Source organism: Labrus mixtus, chromosome 22 (assembly GCF_963584025.1).
Source record: "Labrus mixtus chromosome 22, fLabMix1.1, whole genome shotgun sequence".
Taxonomy (NCBI): domain Eukaryota; kingdom Metazoa; phylum Chordata; class Actinopteri; order Labriformes; family Labridae; genus Labrus; species Labrus mixtus.
Window position 1 is genome coordinate 20,203,776 of NC_083633.1, and position 19,191 is coordinate 20,222,966.

At 46.6% G+C, this 19,191-nt stretch overlaps 2 protein-coding genes across 3 annotated transcripts in view; both read right to left on the bottom strand.

Annotated features, from left to right (window-relative positions):
• svopl (SVOP-like) overlaps positions 1 to 752 on the bottom strand; it is a 9,640-nt gene extending 8,888 nt beyond the window's left edge. For both annotated transcript variants that reach the window (XM_061030365.1, XM_061030364.1), the window contains exon 1: positions 597 to 752. The gene's annotated coding sequence lies outside the window, so the exon portion shown is untranslated. The remainder of the gene's footprint in view (positions 1 to 596) is intronic.
• A 994-nt stretch (positions 753 to 1,746) lies between these two features.
• On the bottom strand, positions 1,747 to 19,134 carry si:dkeyp-27e10.3 (UPF0606 protein KIAA1549). The gene is made up of 22 exons (XM_061029233.1): positions 18,869 to 19,134; positions 17,288 to 17,484; positions 13,965 to 15,179; positions 13,792 to 13,874; positions 13,341 to 13,640; positions 12,948 to 13,134; positions 12,771 to 12,830; positions 12,498 to 12,649; positions 10,827 to 11,004; positions 10,553 to 10,737; positions 10,274 to 10,479; positions 9,920 to 10,047; positions 9,806 to 9,820; positions 9,533 to 9,723; positions 9,213 to 9,448; positions 8,878 to 9,013; positions 6,780 to 7,073; positions 6,646 to 6,698; positions 6,412 to 6,539; positions 6,162 to 6,316; positions 4,627 to 5,568; positions 1,747 to 4,574 (listed from the first exon to the last, which is right to left on the bottom strand). The coding sequence occupies exons 2-21, from the start codon at positions 17,442 to 17,444 to the stop codon at positions 5,344 to 5,346; spliced, it is 4,284 nt and encodes a 1,427-aa protein (XP_060885216.1). The 5' UTR covers positions 17,445 to 17,484; positions 18,869 to 19,134; the 3' UTR covers positions 1,747 to 4,574; positions 4,627 to 5,343.
• Positions 19,135 to 19,191: the final 57 nt, after the last annotated feature.

Sequence of the window (19,191 nt, forward strand, 5' to 3'; positions counted from 1 at the left end):
ATTCAGTTCAGAAAACACAGCATATAGTTGTTTCACTTCGTCATTATCAAATCTACTTAGTGCACCTTTAAAAAAATACATTTAAAGTTCTCGCTTCCCGACTGCTCATTACTCCAGAAAAAAGATCGTATATTTAACAAACCGAGGAGCAGGCAGTGATTTGAATAAATCTGAACCTCTGCACAAAATAACTGCAGGTTATTAGTTTAATCAAATAAGAGCAGGAAGACAAGCCTCTGTTTATTTACCTGAAGAGTCTGAAGGTGAATAATGTGCAAACCCGAATTCATCAATGGACAAGTTTAACATATTTAAACTCTTCTTCAGTCACGTCTGAACATCACCCCGCCTTCTGGAGACAGAAAACTCTAAAGCGACAGATTTTAAAAAGGGGTTTCGCTGAAGGGTTTTCACGGTTTAGTCGAATATGGATCACAAAGAGTGGTCGATTAAAGTCGAACATGTGGAGGATGTTACGGTGTAATGATCGAATAGTCACATTAGCTTGGTGTTAGCTTCACTTTTAATGCAGGAAGTCAACGATCAACAAGTGTTGTTCACATTAAAAAAGGTTTATAACTTATCAATGTACTCACGCAGAGGACGTTTTTAAACGACTGAGATGTCCGGGTTTTCTCCTCTGAGGCTGCAGGAGAGGTTGAAATTAGATATACAGATATTCCGGTGTAAAGTGTTGTTCACCTGGCTCAGGTGTATCACCGTCACTAGGGAGAAGGAGGAGGGACAGGAGGGGGAGGAGGAGGGGTGGGGTCTGTTTACACATCGGATTGGGGAGGGGGCAGCTCTGTTCAGATTACCAGAGGCAGAGTAACAGAGTAGCCTGTTACAGTATATACTTAAACACTTTTGATGAATTAAACTTGACTGGAATATTTGCATCTGCTGCTCAGCACAGGTGAGATACTCTCCTCTTACGTCGCCATAGAGGATCTTTGAATAGCCGAATTCACCTGAAGATACTTCTGATCGGTGTCTCTTTGTGACAAGTCAGGTCAACATTTTACATCTTGTTTGTTAAAGAAAATCCTTAAACAAACAGATTATTTAAAGGATGTTTGGCTGAAGGCTTGGTCCAGAAACGCAAAGGGGAAAATACACAGCAGCGAATTTGAAAACGAGGGGCGTGTCCAGACATTTTTTTGACTGAGGTGGCCCAACTGGGTCTCTGACTGCAGGGGTGGCCTAAAGTGTAATGTGAGCACAAACTCACACAAATAACTTTAAATGATCTACCCTTTCTAACCTCATGAATAATATCTACTTCATAACACAAGATAATGAAATAAAATATGTATGTTCAAAGTCATAATTTAAAGTACTTACAATATGTAGATTCAGCCGCCAGGGGGCTCTAAATCAATACTACAATAACAAAATAAGACGTCGAGGCTAGCAGGGAATCATGGGATTTCTCTCTGCAACTTGGTTTTGACATAAGTCCCGCCTCTGACATGGGTTAGTAGCCAATCACAGTTTAGGACTCTTGGGTGGGCGATCAGATTTCAAGGGGGGGGGGGGGGGGGGGGGGCATGCCACCCCTCTGGAGATGTTAATAACAAACTTAATCTACCATTATGACATCACAGTGTAGGTGAATGTCTTGTTTTTCCTGCAGCTGAAGTCACTTTTTTAAATAAAGTTTCAAATATTTTTTTTGCATTTGCGCAGCAGCAAACAGATGAAATCATAAAAAATACAAGATAATGAATAACCCTCAGTCACAGCTTGATTTAAACACATCTCTTTAATGTTAGATAACACAATCTTTTAGACTCAAACAGGATGCAGCTCACACAAAGGTCACGTAGGTCCTGTCATGTGACACACTCAGACTCACCTGGCTGCAGGCGGACAGGTGAGACTGCTGGCAGTGTTCCCAGGTCACTGATGTCACATTAAAGTAACTTTTTTCCTTCAGGTTTTTCCAGCAGGCAGTCTCACTGAGTTACCTGAATCACACCTGGAACAGATGCGAGCTCACCTGGTCGGTCTCAGTGAAGCTGCGTGTTGGAACATCACCTGAGAGGAGTGGCGGGAATGTGGTTCAGCTCAGAGAGGGACGTTTTTTATTCAGGACAAAACTACAGACTCAAACTGTGCAACCATTACAGATCAGAAACTACACAACATGTTTTCAGTTTCAATGTTAGAGTAGGAAAACACAATGAAAAACGTGCACAATGTCTAACTTGCATTCGACTTATTGCCAATAAATAATTTTGCAAGTTAGACATTGTACAAGCATCTGTATGCAAAATACTAAGTACTTCTAATATTACTTTGCACAAACATCTTTGTTTTTGAGTCCCTAATAAGATTTATCTGTTTTGTCAAATTGTGTTACCCACAAGCACATATTAGTGAAAGTTAATATTTTGTTTTCTTATAACTCAACATGTCGTTATAATCTTGTGATAAGTGTTCGGTATCTTGTTTACTTCTGTACGGATGTTTGGACATGTTTGTATCTGGATGACATCTTGTTTGCACACGATTTAGGGAAGATTTCAGGACTTGGAGGCTCTGTCTGTGTTAGTGTAATCCGAGTAAGACAGGATCTGTAGTTTTGTCACGAGTAGACATTGTCCGCTCACTGAGGATCTAGAAAACACAGAAACTCTAGAAAACATTGAAGGAAACATTCAGGAGAAGATTGATACGACAATACAAACTCCTCGGGTCATCTTGTCACCTGCACTGTGCACAGGTTGACTTTTTTTCTGTTTCAGGTGTGATCTGACGTGTTTCAGATACACCTGGAGTCGTAGATTTAGCACCATGTGAACCTGTAGGGTATGACCAAGTCCTACAGCCTGACTGACAGGTGCTAAGGTCCAATCAGAGAGTCCACAGCCAGTGACGAGTTCTGTGGTGTGTTCCTGCTCCATGAAGGATGTGTTGGCACTGTTGCTGGGCAGATCTTTGAGTCCGTTCAGCAGAGCGATCACAGATAAAATATTTCATATATACTATGTTTTCTATTAAACACCATATCCACTTTCTTTAGATTTAAAAATAGCTTTTGTAAATGCAAAAAAAAACAAAAAATACATGATTCATATGATTTTTTTTCCTACTGTGTTTGGATGAACGATGGTTTGATGGCACTCTTTGCTCACTCTTAACTTGATGTGGAACAACTCTTTACTTTTTCAAATTCTGTTTTTAAATATCTTTAAGCAGCATGCTAACATTTACTGGAACATCACGAGTAGCTAAAGCCTCAAACTTAGTCAAACATGCTAAAGAAGAGCAGAGAGCAGAGACGAACAAACCCTCTTTTACTCAATGAAACCAGATTTCTTTTTTCTTTTTTTTTTTTTTACGAGCGACTGACTTCTCCACAACACTACAAAGAAAACAGCCGACTAGCAGAGAGGAGAACCAGTCGTTCAGCTGCACAACCGGCCCGTGAAGACAAAATATGTCAGAGTTTCTGTCTTGTTGAAATCAGTGGGTTGGTTTTCAGGTTGTCTGTGAGTGCCAGACGTAGAATTTAAAGAGTACTTATGGTTCCTAGTTTCAACCATTAATTAAAAGAGAAAAGCAAATCTTCCATCTTAAACTTAAAACTCCTGAAGCAGCTTTGTTTTCAAGTTTTTATCTGTGACTCTTAGTTGTGGTGCACCCCAAGGTTCTGTCCTGGGTCCCGTTTTCTTTCCCTTGTTAACCTTACGCAGATAAGAAGGACATTTAAGGTTGACCTTAAATCATCACTGCTCCACTCATTACATCTATTTTGGGCAATTTTCTCGAGTATAATGAACTTTAAAGCCTCCGAAGGGCGCTGGTGTGTTGGCTATTAGCTTCATCTTCCGGTTGTGATGAACGACTGGTTTCACATCTCTGCCTCCGCACAGAAAAATTTATCTATATTTTTCTGCCCACAGATTGATGAATGCAACACATTGCCAATGAGGAAACTCGATATATTAAAGCAATGCAATAGCAGTATTTCTTTTTTCATTGCCACCGATACATGAACACAACAAGCTAGCAGCTACGGTAAGCAACGCCTACACTGAGAAATAAGCGCAGGCTCAGATCTACAGCGAGCTCAAACACAAGAGCAACACAACTAGAACAGTAGTTTGGTCTTTTTTTTGATCAAAATAAAGGATTTAAAGTATACTTTCATTTATAAGCAATAAAAAATAAGTCACATCTCAATACTCCAATAATTACTCTGACATTTATATTGTGCTCATTGGGATTCTATCTCTTTACAGATATTTATATCAACTTTATAGATATTTATTTTATTTTCCTATTTTGCGTCCTGTTGCCGTAGGAACTATTTGCCACCTCCAGCTGTCGACAGTGCAAAGACTGCACTGATGTGGTTGATGGACGGAGACCTGTTCCTCGCGGCTGATGGGATGTGAAGGCAATAAGTGGTCGATGAGGAGATGGTACGAGGCTGACAGTTAGCACCACAGAAGGTCCAGAGAGACAATCGAGGTCAGAACTTCAGGAGGAACGATTGGCAGGGAACATCCTTCTGTACGATCGGTAAGGAATATCCACTTGTAGGCTCAGGAGGGAACATCCACCTGAAGGGGCCGGAGGGAACATCTACTTGTATGGTCAGGAGGGAACATCCACTTGTAGGGTCAGGAAGGACAAACCATACGGTCAGGAGGGTTCAGATGCTTAAAAAAACAATCTTCATTGAAGTTCTGGAAGAGCAGGGCTGGATCTCTGCAGGGAGTCTGTAGTGACCAGGCACTCCAGAATCCAGCAGTGCTCTCTTCCCCCGGAGAGTAAGGCCAGATGATCCACTTGATGTGTTCAGGAATAAACTGCCACTGAAGAATGTGAGGGGGGAAAACAATTAGCTCCAGAAGTTTAGGACTAAAAGATCTCCCTAACCAAGTCAGGAGAGACCATCAGGAGCTCAGGATCGATGATCCACATCAGACCGTCATGAAAACGATTCATTGAGGAACAGCAGGAAGGAACTTGCTAAACATTCAGAATAAAAGTGTTGCTCCTGAAGTTGTGGATTGATTATCAGTGACTGAACCTGTTTAGGAAGCACCTGAATGGAAACATGAAGAGTCAGAACTGACCAATGAACATGGAGCTGAAGGATGACAGACAGACGAACAGATGGGGACCCTGTACAGAACCGGAGGTCCTTCAGTCCAGAGACTCTGTCCTCTTTCAGATGTGGATCGTGGTCCAGAGTTATTAAGTGTTTTGACGGCACAGTCGTAGATCCACAGTCCAAAGTGTTGTGATCAGTTTCATGTTTTTTAAGCTGGTCCTTACAGGCTCTGAAACCTGTCCAGTACTGATCCAAGAGAACCCCGGACCAGTCTAAGGGTAACTGGTCACTGCTGCCTGTTTCTGGGCCAGACGTCGCAGCTCCTCCCTGATGGCCTTTATCAGGGAGGCCGAGGTGTGGGCGGAAGGGGAGGCATCCTCAGGTGGGTACTCGGGGGTCGGTGAGGTCAGAAGGAGGGGCGGGGCAGATGGGTCCCGCAACGAGGAGCTGGGCATTTGAAAAACAGAGGACGAGGAGAACTCAGGGAACGACAGCACCTGGAGGAAGAAAGCATGGTTTAAGAGGGTGGGGAAAATAACAGAGAGACATATAAAGAGGGTGGGGCAAAGAACAGAGAGAGATAAAAGGGGCGGGGCAAAGAACAGAGAGACATATAAAGAGGGCGGGGCAAAGAACAGAGTAAGATAAAGAGGGCGGGGCAAAGAACAGAGAGAGATAAAGAGGGCAGGGCAAATAACAGAGAGACAGATAAAGAGGGCGGTGCCAAGAATAGAAATAAGTCTAGATTTTAAAAAAATGAAAAAGATGATACAGATAATACATTTAATTTTTCAGAGCCTTGGACTTGGATTTGGAAAAGGAGTTCCACCGGTTCAGGGGCGCCCCCTGTGTGCAGCCCACCAGTACATGTCCACAGGATCCTGATTTAATTTTAGAGAATAAAAAAGGACATGAACCAAAGAAGAGTGAACAGAAAACCTTAATCCTACTGAGGTCCGAACCAGGTCATGTTGGGGTTAACTCAACTGGACTGATCTGGCCTGAAATGGTCTAACATGTTAGTCAGGTGAGATCAGGAGAAGACAGGTCAGAACTGGATATTAGACCGATCCCCTGAACAGGTACTCACACTCTCTCTGCTGGCTCCTGGTCTTGACAGGTCCTGGTCCGAGTGCTGCTGGTTCCAGCTGGAGCCGGTTGGACCTGACATACTGCGACCCACCCCGGGATATGCGCTGATCTGACTCGACAGACCCACCTGGGTCAGGTGATGGAGCTGTGCACCTGGAGGTCAAGTAGGTCAGATGATTCAGTCAACAGGTGTGAGAGATTCAAACATGATAGCAATGCTCGTGATTAGAACACTCAGATGTCTGTACCTGTGCTGCCCCCTACAGGTCGCGGTCTGGATGATGAAGGGGGGTCTTCATACTGCCCCCTGCTGGAGTAAACAGAGTCCTGCAGCTGGTCTCCAGTAGAGATGTACCCTCCTGAACTCAGGCCCTGTCTACACAAACCAAACACAAACAATCAGGACTGGTCCAGCCTGTACACCTGACCCTGGTCTTTGTGCAGGTGAGAACAGGTGAGAACAGGTGTGTTTGGACTCTGACCTTTGCAGTAGACCCTGGACAGACGTGGGAGACATCCCTAGCTCTGCGTATCTCTGCAGGGAGAAAGAGAAAAAAGCTCAATATGAATGGACGACGGGAGGAAAATGGCCTCAGCAGCAGGATGACACACTCACTGCAGAAAAGGGGCTCTGAGAGGGGGCTGCTTGGTAAGAGCCCCACTGCCTGCCTGGGGGGCAAGTCTGGGGGGAGGGGCTAGGCAGGGCAGGGCTTACCCCGCTCAGCCCGGCGCTGCCCTGCGAGGACGGCGACACCAGGGCGAAGGCATCGTCCAGGAGGGAGTGCATCTGCTGCCGCGCCTCCTCAATGGAGGGCTGGGGGGGCATGTAGGGGGGCGGGGGTGGGGCAGAGTCAAACACTTCGTCGGTCGGGGAGGGGCTTCCGTGATCCGGGGGCAGGTCCGGGTCGGACTGTGAGACGGAAGAAACACAACACAGAGGAGAGGTCACATAGTTCAAAATCAAGGTCAAACAAAACAGCAAAGAAATCAAACAACTCCCACATCTTGTGACAGCAGTGACCTTTTACAGTTAAACAATGATCTATAGTCACAACATTTTCTGGAAAGTCCAAAGATTTATCTTAGATGTCAATATTTCGGTGTTGCTGTGTTCATGAAATTGTAGTCGTTATCAGCAGCCACGTTTTACAACCTCTCTCTCTGCAGGACTCAGGACTGTGGATTAACATGTTGTTTACTTTTACCAAGAAACAAAGGAACTGATCAATGATTTAAGCCTCCCTCTCAGACAGGATATTATGAACTTTTACAACACCTTGAATAAACAACCGAGCAGAAACAGAACACTCTGCTATCTACGAATTGACCTGAACATGAACTGTGACCGAAACCAGTCTCTGCAAAGTCGTAAAATTGACCATCTGTTGAAGGACTGCTGAAGAACTGAATTAAACCACAGCGTTCAATTCTGCATCAAATGAACATTTATGTCTTTCTTCATGTAGATATTTGTAATTGTCACATTGAATGTATTATAATCATCTTTTTAAACTCAAAATCTGATCTTCAGAACAGGAATAAGAGTTATATTATGTTTAATAGGAATTTGATGTGGAGCGCTATTGCCATCTAGTGTTAGAATATCCATGAATACGTAACCTTCATAATTATACATTTAGACGTGTTATAAAGCATACTCTTTGATATTAGCTATAGAAGGTGTTATTTAAAGACACCAACTTCTTTTCCTACTTTATTAATATGTCTTATTAAGAATGTTGACTGTATAACATGTTTTTGTTCACCTACAGGATGGGATTAACTGAGGATGTTCCCAGATGGTGTGATTTTCATCTCAACATGAATCTGATAGAAATGTTTGTCTAAATATATGACGTGAACCTACATCAACGTGGATCTGATAGAAATAATATCGAAATTAATGTATGGTGACGTATATATGTTTAGATTCTTATTCTTAATCTTATTGAGTAAACTCGATTTAGTTTAAACAATTGTCCTCCGGTCAGAATGGGAGTCACCCGTGGGTGGCACCCCTCTTCTCCTGCAGACCCCCCTCCTCCCATCCAGGTGATAAGAGTTCACACTGAGCTCAGATCTTTAGTTCTTCTGTTAGTTAGTTTTTGGTTTGTTGAAGTTTAGAGCTTCAGCTCTTGCTCGCTTCTCTTCGGACTTCGGTCTGAATCCTTTCTTTTAAGTTTGTGCCGTAGAGACGAGTCTCTGCCAAACTTTCCTTTTCACGCACAATTTTTGGAACATAAATTCTTTCTGGCTCAAGCAAGGTTTTTGAACTTTCTTTTCTAAAGTCTTTGCTCTTCAATTTTGAACACCAATTCCTTCCGCCTATACATTATTGTTTACCCCTTTTTATATTAAAGTTTACACTTAAAATTCTGGACATTGTCTGTGTGTTTTCTTGTTTAACATTTCCAGAACTTACTTCTTTCAAGATATGAAACTGACTGATTAATTAATTAACGTATACCATTAAAGTTATTTTCTTCCTTTAACAGGAAGTGGTGCCCCTTCTTAAATCCGAGGTTAAATAAAGACATAACATCTTAATAATTTAATTACGCTACAAAATAATAACAGACCCAATCATCCACAAACAATTAAAAAGAAAAAACTCATTTAAATCATTAATAAAAACAAAAAAACAACCAAAACAGTACCCTGAGGAACTCCACTTTCTATAGTTGACGCACTTGAAAACCACATGTGTATCTCACCATGTACGCCACGTTGTTCAGTCCTGGGTATTTCCTGTAGGTGGCGCTCTGATCAGTGAGCAGTCGATCTCTGTCTGTATCAGGAAGACTTCCAGGTCCTGGCTGAGCCCGCCGACCCCGAGGAGAGCGTCTCCCTCTGGAAGGACAAATACACAAAGTTAGCATGTGTTTCATGATGGTTCCGATGTTGGAGGTATGGAACACACGGAAAGGGTAGGAATAAGTCTTGACTGTTTATTTGAGGCGTTAAACGAGCGTCACACATGTTAAGATATCAGCCATCATATATTTTTATTTATTAAGCGTCTCAGCGTCACTCTCAGGTGAACTCTGACCTCTTCCTGGAGTCGTTGGGGGTGGGGGGAGATTGGCCGTCGGCCTGCAGGATGCAGTCCATGTGGTCGTGGGCGGAGCTATAGAGACGCTGTGCCACCTCGCTCTGCACGGGTCCCTCTCCAAACGCGTCCATGATGTCATCCATGGAGGGAAACTCGCACTGGCCCCGCCTCTTGGCTCGCTGCCGGAGTTTGTTCCTGTGATGCTCGATCTCTGACTTGTGTCTCAGCGCCACCTGCAGGGGTGAACGTTATGATGATGTCAGACAGGTATGAGATGAGTTGTGGGATGTGTGTGTTTTTTTTTTGTGCACTCTCACCTCTGTGTTGACCTTCTCGGTGAGGGTGGGGCTGTGCTGTGACGCGGCGTGCGGCGGGCTCGGACGAGGCTGCATGGCAATCAGCTGCACCTTGTTGGCCTGGCGACGCGTGCCGTCAGATGAGCCCCGAGAAAGCCGGTCGACGTGGTCAAAGATGGAGGAGGAGGAGAGGAGCTCGTCCGGACCGCCGCCTGAGGTCAAAGGGTCAGAGGTTAACAGGAAGTTGATTCATTGTAAATATCAAACTGGTAATGATCAAAGGTGTAAACGTACCCATCTTGCTCCTCCCTTCAGTCCAGAATCACCAGAGAGAGAGAAGAGAAGATGTTTAGACCGCTGTTTTTCACTTCTTCTCAATCAGTTCAGATGAGGATATCAGTCGCTTACCATTTTTGGGCGTCTTCCTGTGCTGTTTCCCCTCACTGGGCGTGGCCACAGCTCGAGTGCTTTCTTCGGCCGATTCTCTGCCGCTCGATTGGTCGCTTCCTAACGAGTCGCCGTCTGACGGGCTGAGCCTGAACAAAGAAAAACAGGTTCAATATCGATTTTAAACCAATATTTTACAGTTTGCTTGGACTTGTTTATTAAAAAAATTTAAGTTTCAGGTGTTTCTTTAAGACATTTTTTACAGAACCAGAATCAGATTTTTGGTTGACACAATGAGGAAACATCTACAAATTACAATAAAAGGTAAAATAAGAATGTTTTAAAAAGGTAAGAAGTCCACAGGTGTGATCCTACCGGCCCCTGCGGCGGCCGGAGCGCGCTGCCTTGGTGGAGGAGCCTTTAGATTTGGGGGTGTTGAGGTCTCCACCGTCGGAGGGTGTGGCCTCTTTGACAGGGGCGGGCAGGGGGCCAGGCTCCTGGATCACCATGATGTCGTCTTTGCTGTGCTGACCGAGGTGAAGCTTAGCGAAGTCGAAACCTTTGACGCTGGGAGCCTGGAGCTGAGAAACGACAAGGGTAAGCTGTTAGTGCGTCAAACACAGGAAATATTGACCACTTCCTGCCGATGCTCACCTTCTGCCTCTGCTGGATCGTGTTTATCGCGTCTGGCTGGAACTCCAGCTTCTCTGAGCCGCACAGCTTCCAGTACAGGATGATGATGATGAAGACCGCCAGCAACACCGGAACGACCACGCCCACAATCAGCCAGACACTGCTGCTCTGAGTCTCTGCAGGGGGGATGGAGAGGGTCTCCACCGCTGCAGACAGACAGGAGAGGCAGACAGGTGAGTCACATAGGTGTGAAGGACAGGTGTTGGAGTAGAGGTAGGGTAGGTTCTGGACTCACGCTGTGCGAGCGGTCTTTGGACTCGGTGTCCCAGCACGATGGCGGCTCTCTGCAGGTCAACGCGGTTAAGGGTGGCTGCTGTCACCTCAGCTGGTATACGCTCACCACCTGGACCCTCCACAAAATAAAAGACCTCCAGGGGGCGCTCTGGACCAGACAACGACGACACCCGGACAACCTGAGACACAACAAGTCAACAACAGTTTCACAACAGTTTCACAATTCCTGAATTAGGTGTGTACCTGTATGATGTGTGTATACCTGTATGATGTGTATACCTGTATGGTGTGTATACCTGTATGGTGTGTGCATACCTGTATGATGTGTGTATACCTGTATGATGTGTGTATACCTGTATGATGTGTATACCTGTATGATGTGTGTATACCTGTATGATGTGTATACCTGTATGATGTGTATACCTGTATGGTGTGTGCATACCTGTATGATGTGTGTATACCTGTATGATGTGTGTATACCTGTATGATATGTGTATACCTGTATGATGTGTATACCTGTATGGTGTGTGCATACCTGTATGATGTGTGTATACCTGTATGATGTGTGTATACCTGTATGATGTGTATACCTGTATGATGTGTGTATACCTGTATGATGTGTATACCTGTATGGTGTGTGCATACCTGTATGATGTGTGTATACCTGTATGATGTGTGTATACCTGTATGATGTGTATACCTGTATGGTGTGTGCATACCTGTATGATGTGTGTATACCTGTATGGTGTGTGCATACCTGTATGATGTGTGTATACCTGTATGATGTGTGTATACCTGTATGATGTGTGTATACCTGTATGCTGTGTGTATACCTGTATGATGTGTATACCTGTATGATGTGTGTATACCTGTATGATGTGTGTATACCTGTATGATGTGTGTATACCTGTATGCTGTGTGTATACCTGTATGATGTGTATACCTGTATGATGTGTGTATACCTGTATGATGTGTGTATACCTGTATGATGTGTGTATACCTGTATGATGTGTGTATACCTGTATGATGTGTGTATACCTGTATGCTGTGTGTATACCTGTATGATGTGTATACCTGTATGATGTGTGTATACCTGTATGATGTGTGTATACCTGTATGATGTGTGCATACCTGTATGATGTGTGTATACCTGTATGATGTGTATACCTGTATGATGTGTGTATACCTGTATGATGTGTGTATACCTGTATGATGTGTGTATACCTGTATGATGTGTGTATACCTGTATGCTGTGTGTATACCTGTATGATGTGTGTATACCTGTATGATGTGTATACCTGTATGCTGTGTGTATACCTGTATGCTGTGTGTATACCTGTATGATGTGTATACCTGTATGCTGTGTGTATACCTGTATGATGTGTGTATACCTGTATGATGTGTATACCTGTATGCTGTGTGTATACTTGTATGCTGTGTGTATACCTGTATGATGTGTGTATACCTGTATGCTGTGTGTATACCTGTATGGTGTGTGTATACCTGTATGATGTGTGTATACCTGTATGCTGTGTGTATACCTGTATGCTGTGTGTATACCTGTATGATGTGTGTATACCTGTATGCTGTGTGTATACCTGTATGCTGTGTGTATACCTGTATGATGTGTATACCTGTATGCTGTGTGTATACCTGTATGCTGTGTGTATACCTGCAGACTGTTGTTGCCCACTGCTGTAGCTCTCTTCCAGCGCCTCCTGTTGACTCCCTGCAGTCCCTCCTCCAGCAGCAGAGCCAAGCGTCTCTCCAGACGAGCTTTAAAGCTCCTCTCAGCCACCAGCTGCTCGTGAACCCCCAACAGGACTGTAGACAAACACACACAAACACACACATACAAAGTCATCTCTTGTGATCTTGTGGTCTTGTGGGGAGTGATCTCAGAATGTCATAATATGCAATAAAAACAAAGCACATATGTCCTCACCTGTGCGGACCCAGGTGGAGCGCAGGTGGTGAGACGTGTTCAGCTCAGAGTAATGAAACGCTGTAAACACAAACACACAAACACACAAACACACAGACCAAACACCTTGTTATTTATTACACATCTAGCAATCATTTACTTCACATAAACAAATATGTGTGTGTGTGCGTGACGTACGTTCTGCGATCTGAAGGGCGGGAAATCCGACGTAAAAGCTGAACTCAACCAGGTTCAGCTTCCTCAAGTGTTCGCTGACCTCTGACCCCGGCAGGTAGTCTCGGCCATCCCGCACAGCGAAGGTGATGTCAACCGGAACTTTCTTCTCCATTGTTGGGCGTGTCACGCTCAGGGTGACGTTTAACAGCTGGAGAACACACACACACACACACACACACACACACACACACACACACACACACACACACACACACACACACACACACACACACACACAGTTATAAGATATGTCTGTGTCTGGTTTATTAAAGTTTCTTTAATAAGTTGTCACACTTTGTTTTTTGAACTATAAATTCACCTGAGTGATAAGTTTTGTCAGGAAGCAGTACTCACCTGTACGCTCACGTTTCCCGCCTCGTGCGTCCGCCTCCTCGTCTCCGCGTACGCCATCATCAGCCCTCTCTCCACACGCTCGCTGAAGTTGCAGACCCTGACGTCCACGTGGGCGGGGACAAACTGCAGCACAGAGTGAACCTGGTACCTGAGGTCAGGTATGGTGTAGAGCGGCGACAGAGTGGGAACCGGGCCGGTGCCGCGCGGCGGTGCGCGAAGGGCGTTGATGACCGAAATGGCGGTGAAGATCAGGGGTCCTGAAACGACTCGAAAGGCAAAACTGGACGGCGTTCTCAGAAACTGACGAGGAAACAGACAGGTGACCATCAGGTGTGTTAGTTCTGGAGCAGGTGATGCTTTAAATGAGGTGAGGATTATTTGTATCTCACAGTTAGCTGTGAGGTGACTGTACGATACAAAACAAAGAAGTCTCAGGTAAAGGTGTGTTTACCTGTAGCTCCACTGAGCGGTTGAACTCTCTCTTCAGGAGGTCTCTGACCTGACTGAAACCTGCAGGTGAACCTCTGGAACTGACTGCAGGACACAAACAAGATTCAGATCAGCTGACTGTCAGACACCAGCACGCTGCCTCACTTCCTGTCTCACGACCCTCTGCGCTCTTACCTACTCTGACCAGGTACATCTCCGGCTTGGTGACGTTACACAGGTACTGCCTTGTGGGCGGAGTCTGGGCCACTTTAGGTGTTGTGACCGGAGGGGCTCTGGTCAGGCTGATGGCAGTGATCTGCGTGGTAGTGGTGGTGGTGGTCTGGGTTGGAGGAGTCATCCCCGGCTTCTCTACAACCACAGGAGGCCTCTCTGGTCTGTCGGGGCGGGTGGGGGGTCCCAGCGGTGGAGGGGGAGGCACCCTGCTGGTGGTGTTTGAAGGGGGGCGGGGAGGGTGCCTGCCCGGGATTGGGGTGTGCTCTTTTGGTTTTGGAGCTGGAGGAGGGGCGGTGGAAGGGGTTTTTAGAGTCGTCGATGGTGGGTGTGGCTTCTCCTCGCCTGTGAGGGTAGGTGACAGGGTGAGAGGAGGGGTAGGACCCACTGGGGGGCGCTTGGGCTCCCGTTCCTGATGAGGACCAGAGCTCGGGGACGGAGACGGAAGGGCGGCGGGGGTTTGGGTTGTGGTCGGAGCGATGGGGGGTTTGGGGTCTGGCCGGCCCCTCTCCCTCTCCCGGGCCAGCAGGTTGGTGTAGTACTCCAGACTGTTCATGTCCGGGAGCAGCAGCTCCGTCGGCTCCAGGGGCATCATGTCCTCCAGGTCGTAGTCCTCGTCCCAGGCGGGGAAGACGTCCGGGTGGGCGGGGCGAGTGTGCAGGGCAATGCCGGGGGTGGAGGAGGAGGGCGAGAGGGGAAGGCGGGAGGAGAGGGAAAGGGTGGGACGAGCGGGGAAGGTGTTGTCGTAGGAGACCCAGTCCCCCCCGTCGTCCTCGTCATAGGGGTGATTGGGAAGGGGCGTGGCCAGGGCGAGCTCCTCCCCATCGGGCACCATGAAAGAAAGAGTCTCCAGGTAGTCTCCGGAGCCCCAGGCCTCCTCCAAGGAGGGGCCCTGCTCCCAGGGAGGGGGAGGGGTGAGGGTGGGCTGGGTGTGTGGGGGGAGGGGCGGGGGGAGGCTGGGGGACAGCAGGTCTGGAGGTCTCAGCAGGAGGTGGATCCCCTGAGCGCCCGAGTCCTCCGACGACCCGGCCCCGTGGCTGTTGCCGTGGTAATCGGAGTCTGAGAGCGGACTTGGGGCGAGAGGTCGAGGTGGAGAGGGGGAGAGGGAAGAGGGGTCGGAGGGTGATGATGATGAAGGACGAGACAGAGACTCTGCAGTTCTGTTAAAGTCCAACACACCTGAAAGACAAGAGAGAGGGATTAATCCTCCAAGATCTGATTTGAGATCTGAGTCCGGCATGAACCTGAGAGTTCTGACAAACTTTACAGTCCTGAATGAATAAGTCCTGAACACACCCCAGAGTCCTGAACACACCTGAGAGTCCTGAACACACCTGAGAGTTCTGAACACACCTGAGAGTCTTGAACACACCCCAGAGTCCTGAACACACCTGAGAGTTCTGAACACACCTGAGAGTCTTGAACACACCTGAGAGTCTTGAACACACCCCAGAGTCCTGAACACACCTGAGAGTCCTGAACACACCTGAGAGTCTTGAACACACCCCAGAGTCCTGAACACACCTGAGAGTTCTGAACACACCTGAGAGTCCTGAACACACCTGAGAGTCCAGAACACACCTGAGAGTTCTGAACACATCTGAGTCCTGAACAGAGTCCAGAGTCCTGAACACACCTGAGAGTTCTGAACACACCTGAGAGTCCTGAACAGAGTCCAGAACAAACCTGAGAGTCCAGAACAAACCTGAGAGTCCTGAACACACCTGAGAGTCCTGAACAAACTTGAGAGTACTAAACACACCTGAGAGTCCAGAACACACCTGAGAGTCCTGAATACACCTGAGAGTCCTGAACACACCTGAGAGTCCTGAGAGTGATGTCCTCTTATGACAGAGTGAGGCTAGCAGTGTCCCAGAGCATTTATGCTAAGCTAGGCTAGTTAGCTACTTGTGACAGTGAGATCAATCTGAACGTCCAACTCAGACAGGAAGAGAAGTGTGTGAAACCCTGTCTATGTATAACAGTATGCATTTTATATGTACACACTTTTCAATAAACTAACATTATTTTTTTCTGTTCTTATGTTGGATTATTTAAACAGGAATATTATTATTTTAACCTTTTTATTCTTATTTATATAAACAGCCTGTTTCCTGTTTGCTCCTTTTCCTCTGCAGTGTCTTTGAACCTATTTGTCTTTGTGTCAGCTCTCTCTCTCTCTCTCTCTCTCTTACACACACACAGCCTTTCTCATCTGGTGCCTGGTTGCCGTGGTGACGCCGTGCTTTGCGGCAGTATCACGTGCAAAGAGAGAGAGAGAGAGAGAGAGAGAGAGAAAGAGAGAGAGAAAGAGAGAAAGAGAGAGAGAGACAGAGAGAGAAAGAGAGAGAGAAAGAGAGAAAGAGAGAGAGAGAGAGAGAGAGAGAGAGAAAGAGAGAAAGAGAGAGAGAGAGAGAGAGAGAGAGACAGAGAGAGAGAGAAAGAGAGAGAGAAAGAGAGAGAGAGAGAGAGAGAGAGAGACAGAGACAGAGAGAGAAAGAGAGAGAGAGAGAATGATAGTGAATAATAAGAAGTGTCAAATTATTTCGCTTTTCAACACCAGATTTTAAAACACAAACAGGAAGTCATTTTTTGGAGCGTGCTCAGGCTGTAGCTGTTCATCTGAATTAGAAGGCTTATTTTGAAGGATCCTTCCTCCCACTTTCAAAATAAAAGACGGGACTGTAGTGTTTTAAAAGCCAAAACCAACCGTCCCACCTGAACGTTGAAAACTCTTCTCGAGTCAGATTAATGAAGAAGAAGAATTTGAATGAGCAGCCGTCTGTGTGTGTGTGTGTGTGTGTGTGTGTGTGTGTGTGTGTGTGTGTGTGTGTGTGTGTGTGTGTGTGTGTGACTCAGTATCAGTAGGAGGATGAGAACACGGAGGAAGACAAAGAATCTAAATAAGATTTATTTCTGTTTCACTGACACACACCTCCCACGCCCTTATAAGGAAGTTCCTGCTCCTACTGGTAGCTCTAAGGTCAAAGGTCATCTTCACAGCAGCCCTCCTCAGCATCGCTAAACTTTTGGAAGTAAAATCCTCCATCCTCAGAGTGCGTGTGGACACTCTGACTTTACACATTAAAGGATAATTCTGCTGTTTTAAAACCCGGGCTGAAGCGGTCCTGTGGAGCAGAACACTGGAGCCTACATTACCCATGATGCACCTTGACACCATCCATCCATCAGAGCCTCCCTGCAGGTTCCGACTCTATCTGTCCTATAAAATAAAGTCAAAAATAGCCCAAAAAATAAATCAATATTACAAATATTTCTCAGCTTACCTGGAGCAGGTGAGCTCGATGTCACCATGGAAACCAACATGGCGGCCGACAGCAGGAGCGCAGCGAGCGTGCGTCTGCTGCCCGCTGACGTTCTGTGCTCCATCCTAGTCCTGATCCTGGAGCCGGGGCCCGGAGGGATCACAGGGTCCATGATCATCAGAGAGCCGCAGGTTTGATCCCCGACCACCCGTCAGGACCTGAACACACAAGACCAGGAAATCCAAACCTGTATGATCACCACGGCAACAAAAACAAAACTCCTAGGACCCCGATATTGGGTTATTTACTGATTTTATTGATCAGAAAATGCAGACTATCTCCTGCTCGCTGTCTAAGTTGCACAAAACATCAGCAACCTCCTTAGCTCAAACCCGCCTTCCAAAACGCTGCCGACATAATTGAGCAATTTAAACCATGTTTGATGGATTAACCTTTATCTTTCAAACCTGTCGTGTGAAAAAGACGGAGCGTTTTTTCTGTACTTTTTGATTCTATGGATCATTACAATAAAAAAGTTTGCACATCAACAATGGCAACGTTAGCAAAATTCCTGCTAATATAGATAATTATACAAATTCAATGACCCCTGAGAGGACCTCTGTTTTTGTTGCCATGGAATCAAACAGGTTTCAATATCAAGAAACTCATTCTAAACATCAAGTTTATAAAGTTATGATAAGGCCCCGTTCTCTATTGGGGCCCCCCTCACCCTCCTCTACTACGCCCCTGCTTGTATCGATTAATTCTAATATAGATAATCATCAGATCAATCATTTTGAGGATAAATATTTCCTCCATAGAAGAAGAATCTGTTTGTGATCACAGCAGCTCAGGATCAGGTCTGCTGGGTCTGAACCAGGAGCCTGACAGGTGGATCTGGATCACCTGACCTGTCAATCATCAGACAATGATCCAAGTGTGAGCTTCAGAAACTCTGAGGCTCTCCAACATGTGGATCAAACGTGACAATGATCGATCACTGAAGATGATTATCAGGTTGTTTGTAAACTTCAGTCTCACATATTTCACATTTCTGATTCTCATTCATCACTCTCTCTCTCTCTCTCATCCTCTCTCTCTCTCTCTCTCTCTGCTCGGTTCTGTTCTCTTCAGCTCGGATCTGTTCGGTTTTGTTCCAGCCCGGCTCAGCTCAGGGTCGGGCCGCTCACACCTGCCGGCTCAGCTCAGCTGGTTCTCCTCTCACACTGACCCAATTATCGGACGGACAGACACCCCGGCCTGCCTCCCTCCTCCTCGGCCCTCCTCTGCCGCTCTCCCCCGCTGCTCTGCCCCCTCTCCTCAGCCTCCGTCCCGGCTCACAGCTGCAGAACATCCGGGCCTGATCCCCGGTCCGGACTAACGTGATACCGCTGGCATCAATGTGACCGTCAGAATGATCCGGATCGGCGGAGCCGCCCCCCCGCTTCATGAGAGCTGCAGAGCCGCCGCACCGACACCGAGCCCCGGTGACACGGACCAGATCCGCAGCAGGACGGGTTAATAACACACAGATACGGAGCCGAGCCGAGCCGAGCCGTTCTAACATCGGCGTATTAAACCTCCGTAAAGAATCAGACCTACCTGCCATCCTGGAGATGCGGTTCCGGCGCGTCACGCCTCTCCGTCCGTCCGGTGCCGCGCGGCGCGCTCCCTGCGCGAGAGGAGGAGGAGGAGACCCCGCAGAATCAGACCTTCATCAGTCCGCAGTCTTCATCACCGAGTCTTCATCACCGAAACACACACAGCAAACCAGAGATCTGACCCCGCCCTGCTGGTACCGGACCATCAAATGATTCAAAGCACGTCCGGTCCCGGTACCAGTCCGACCAGGCTCCGCGTCACGGGATCAGATCTACAATTCACACACTCACACACACACACACACACACACACGCACGCACGCA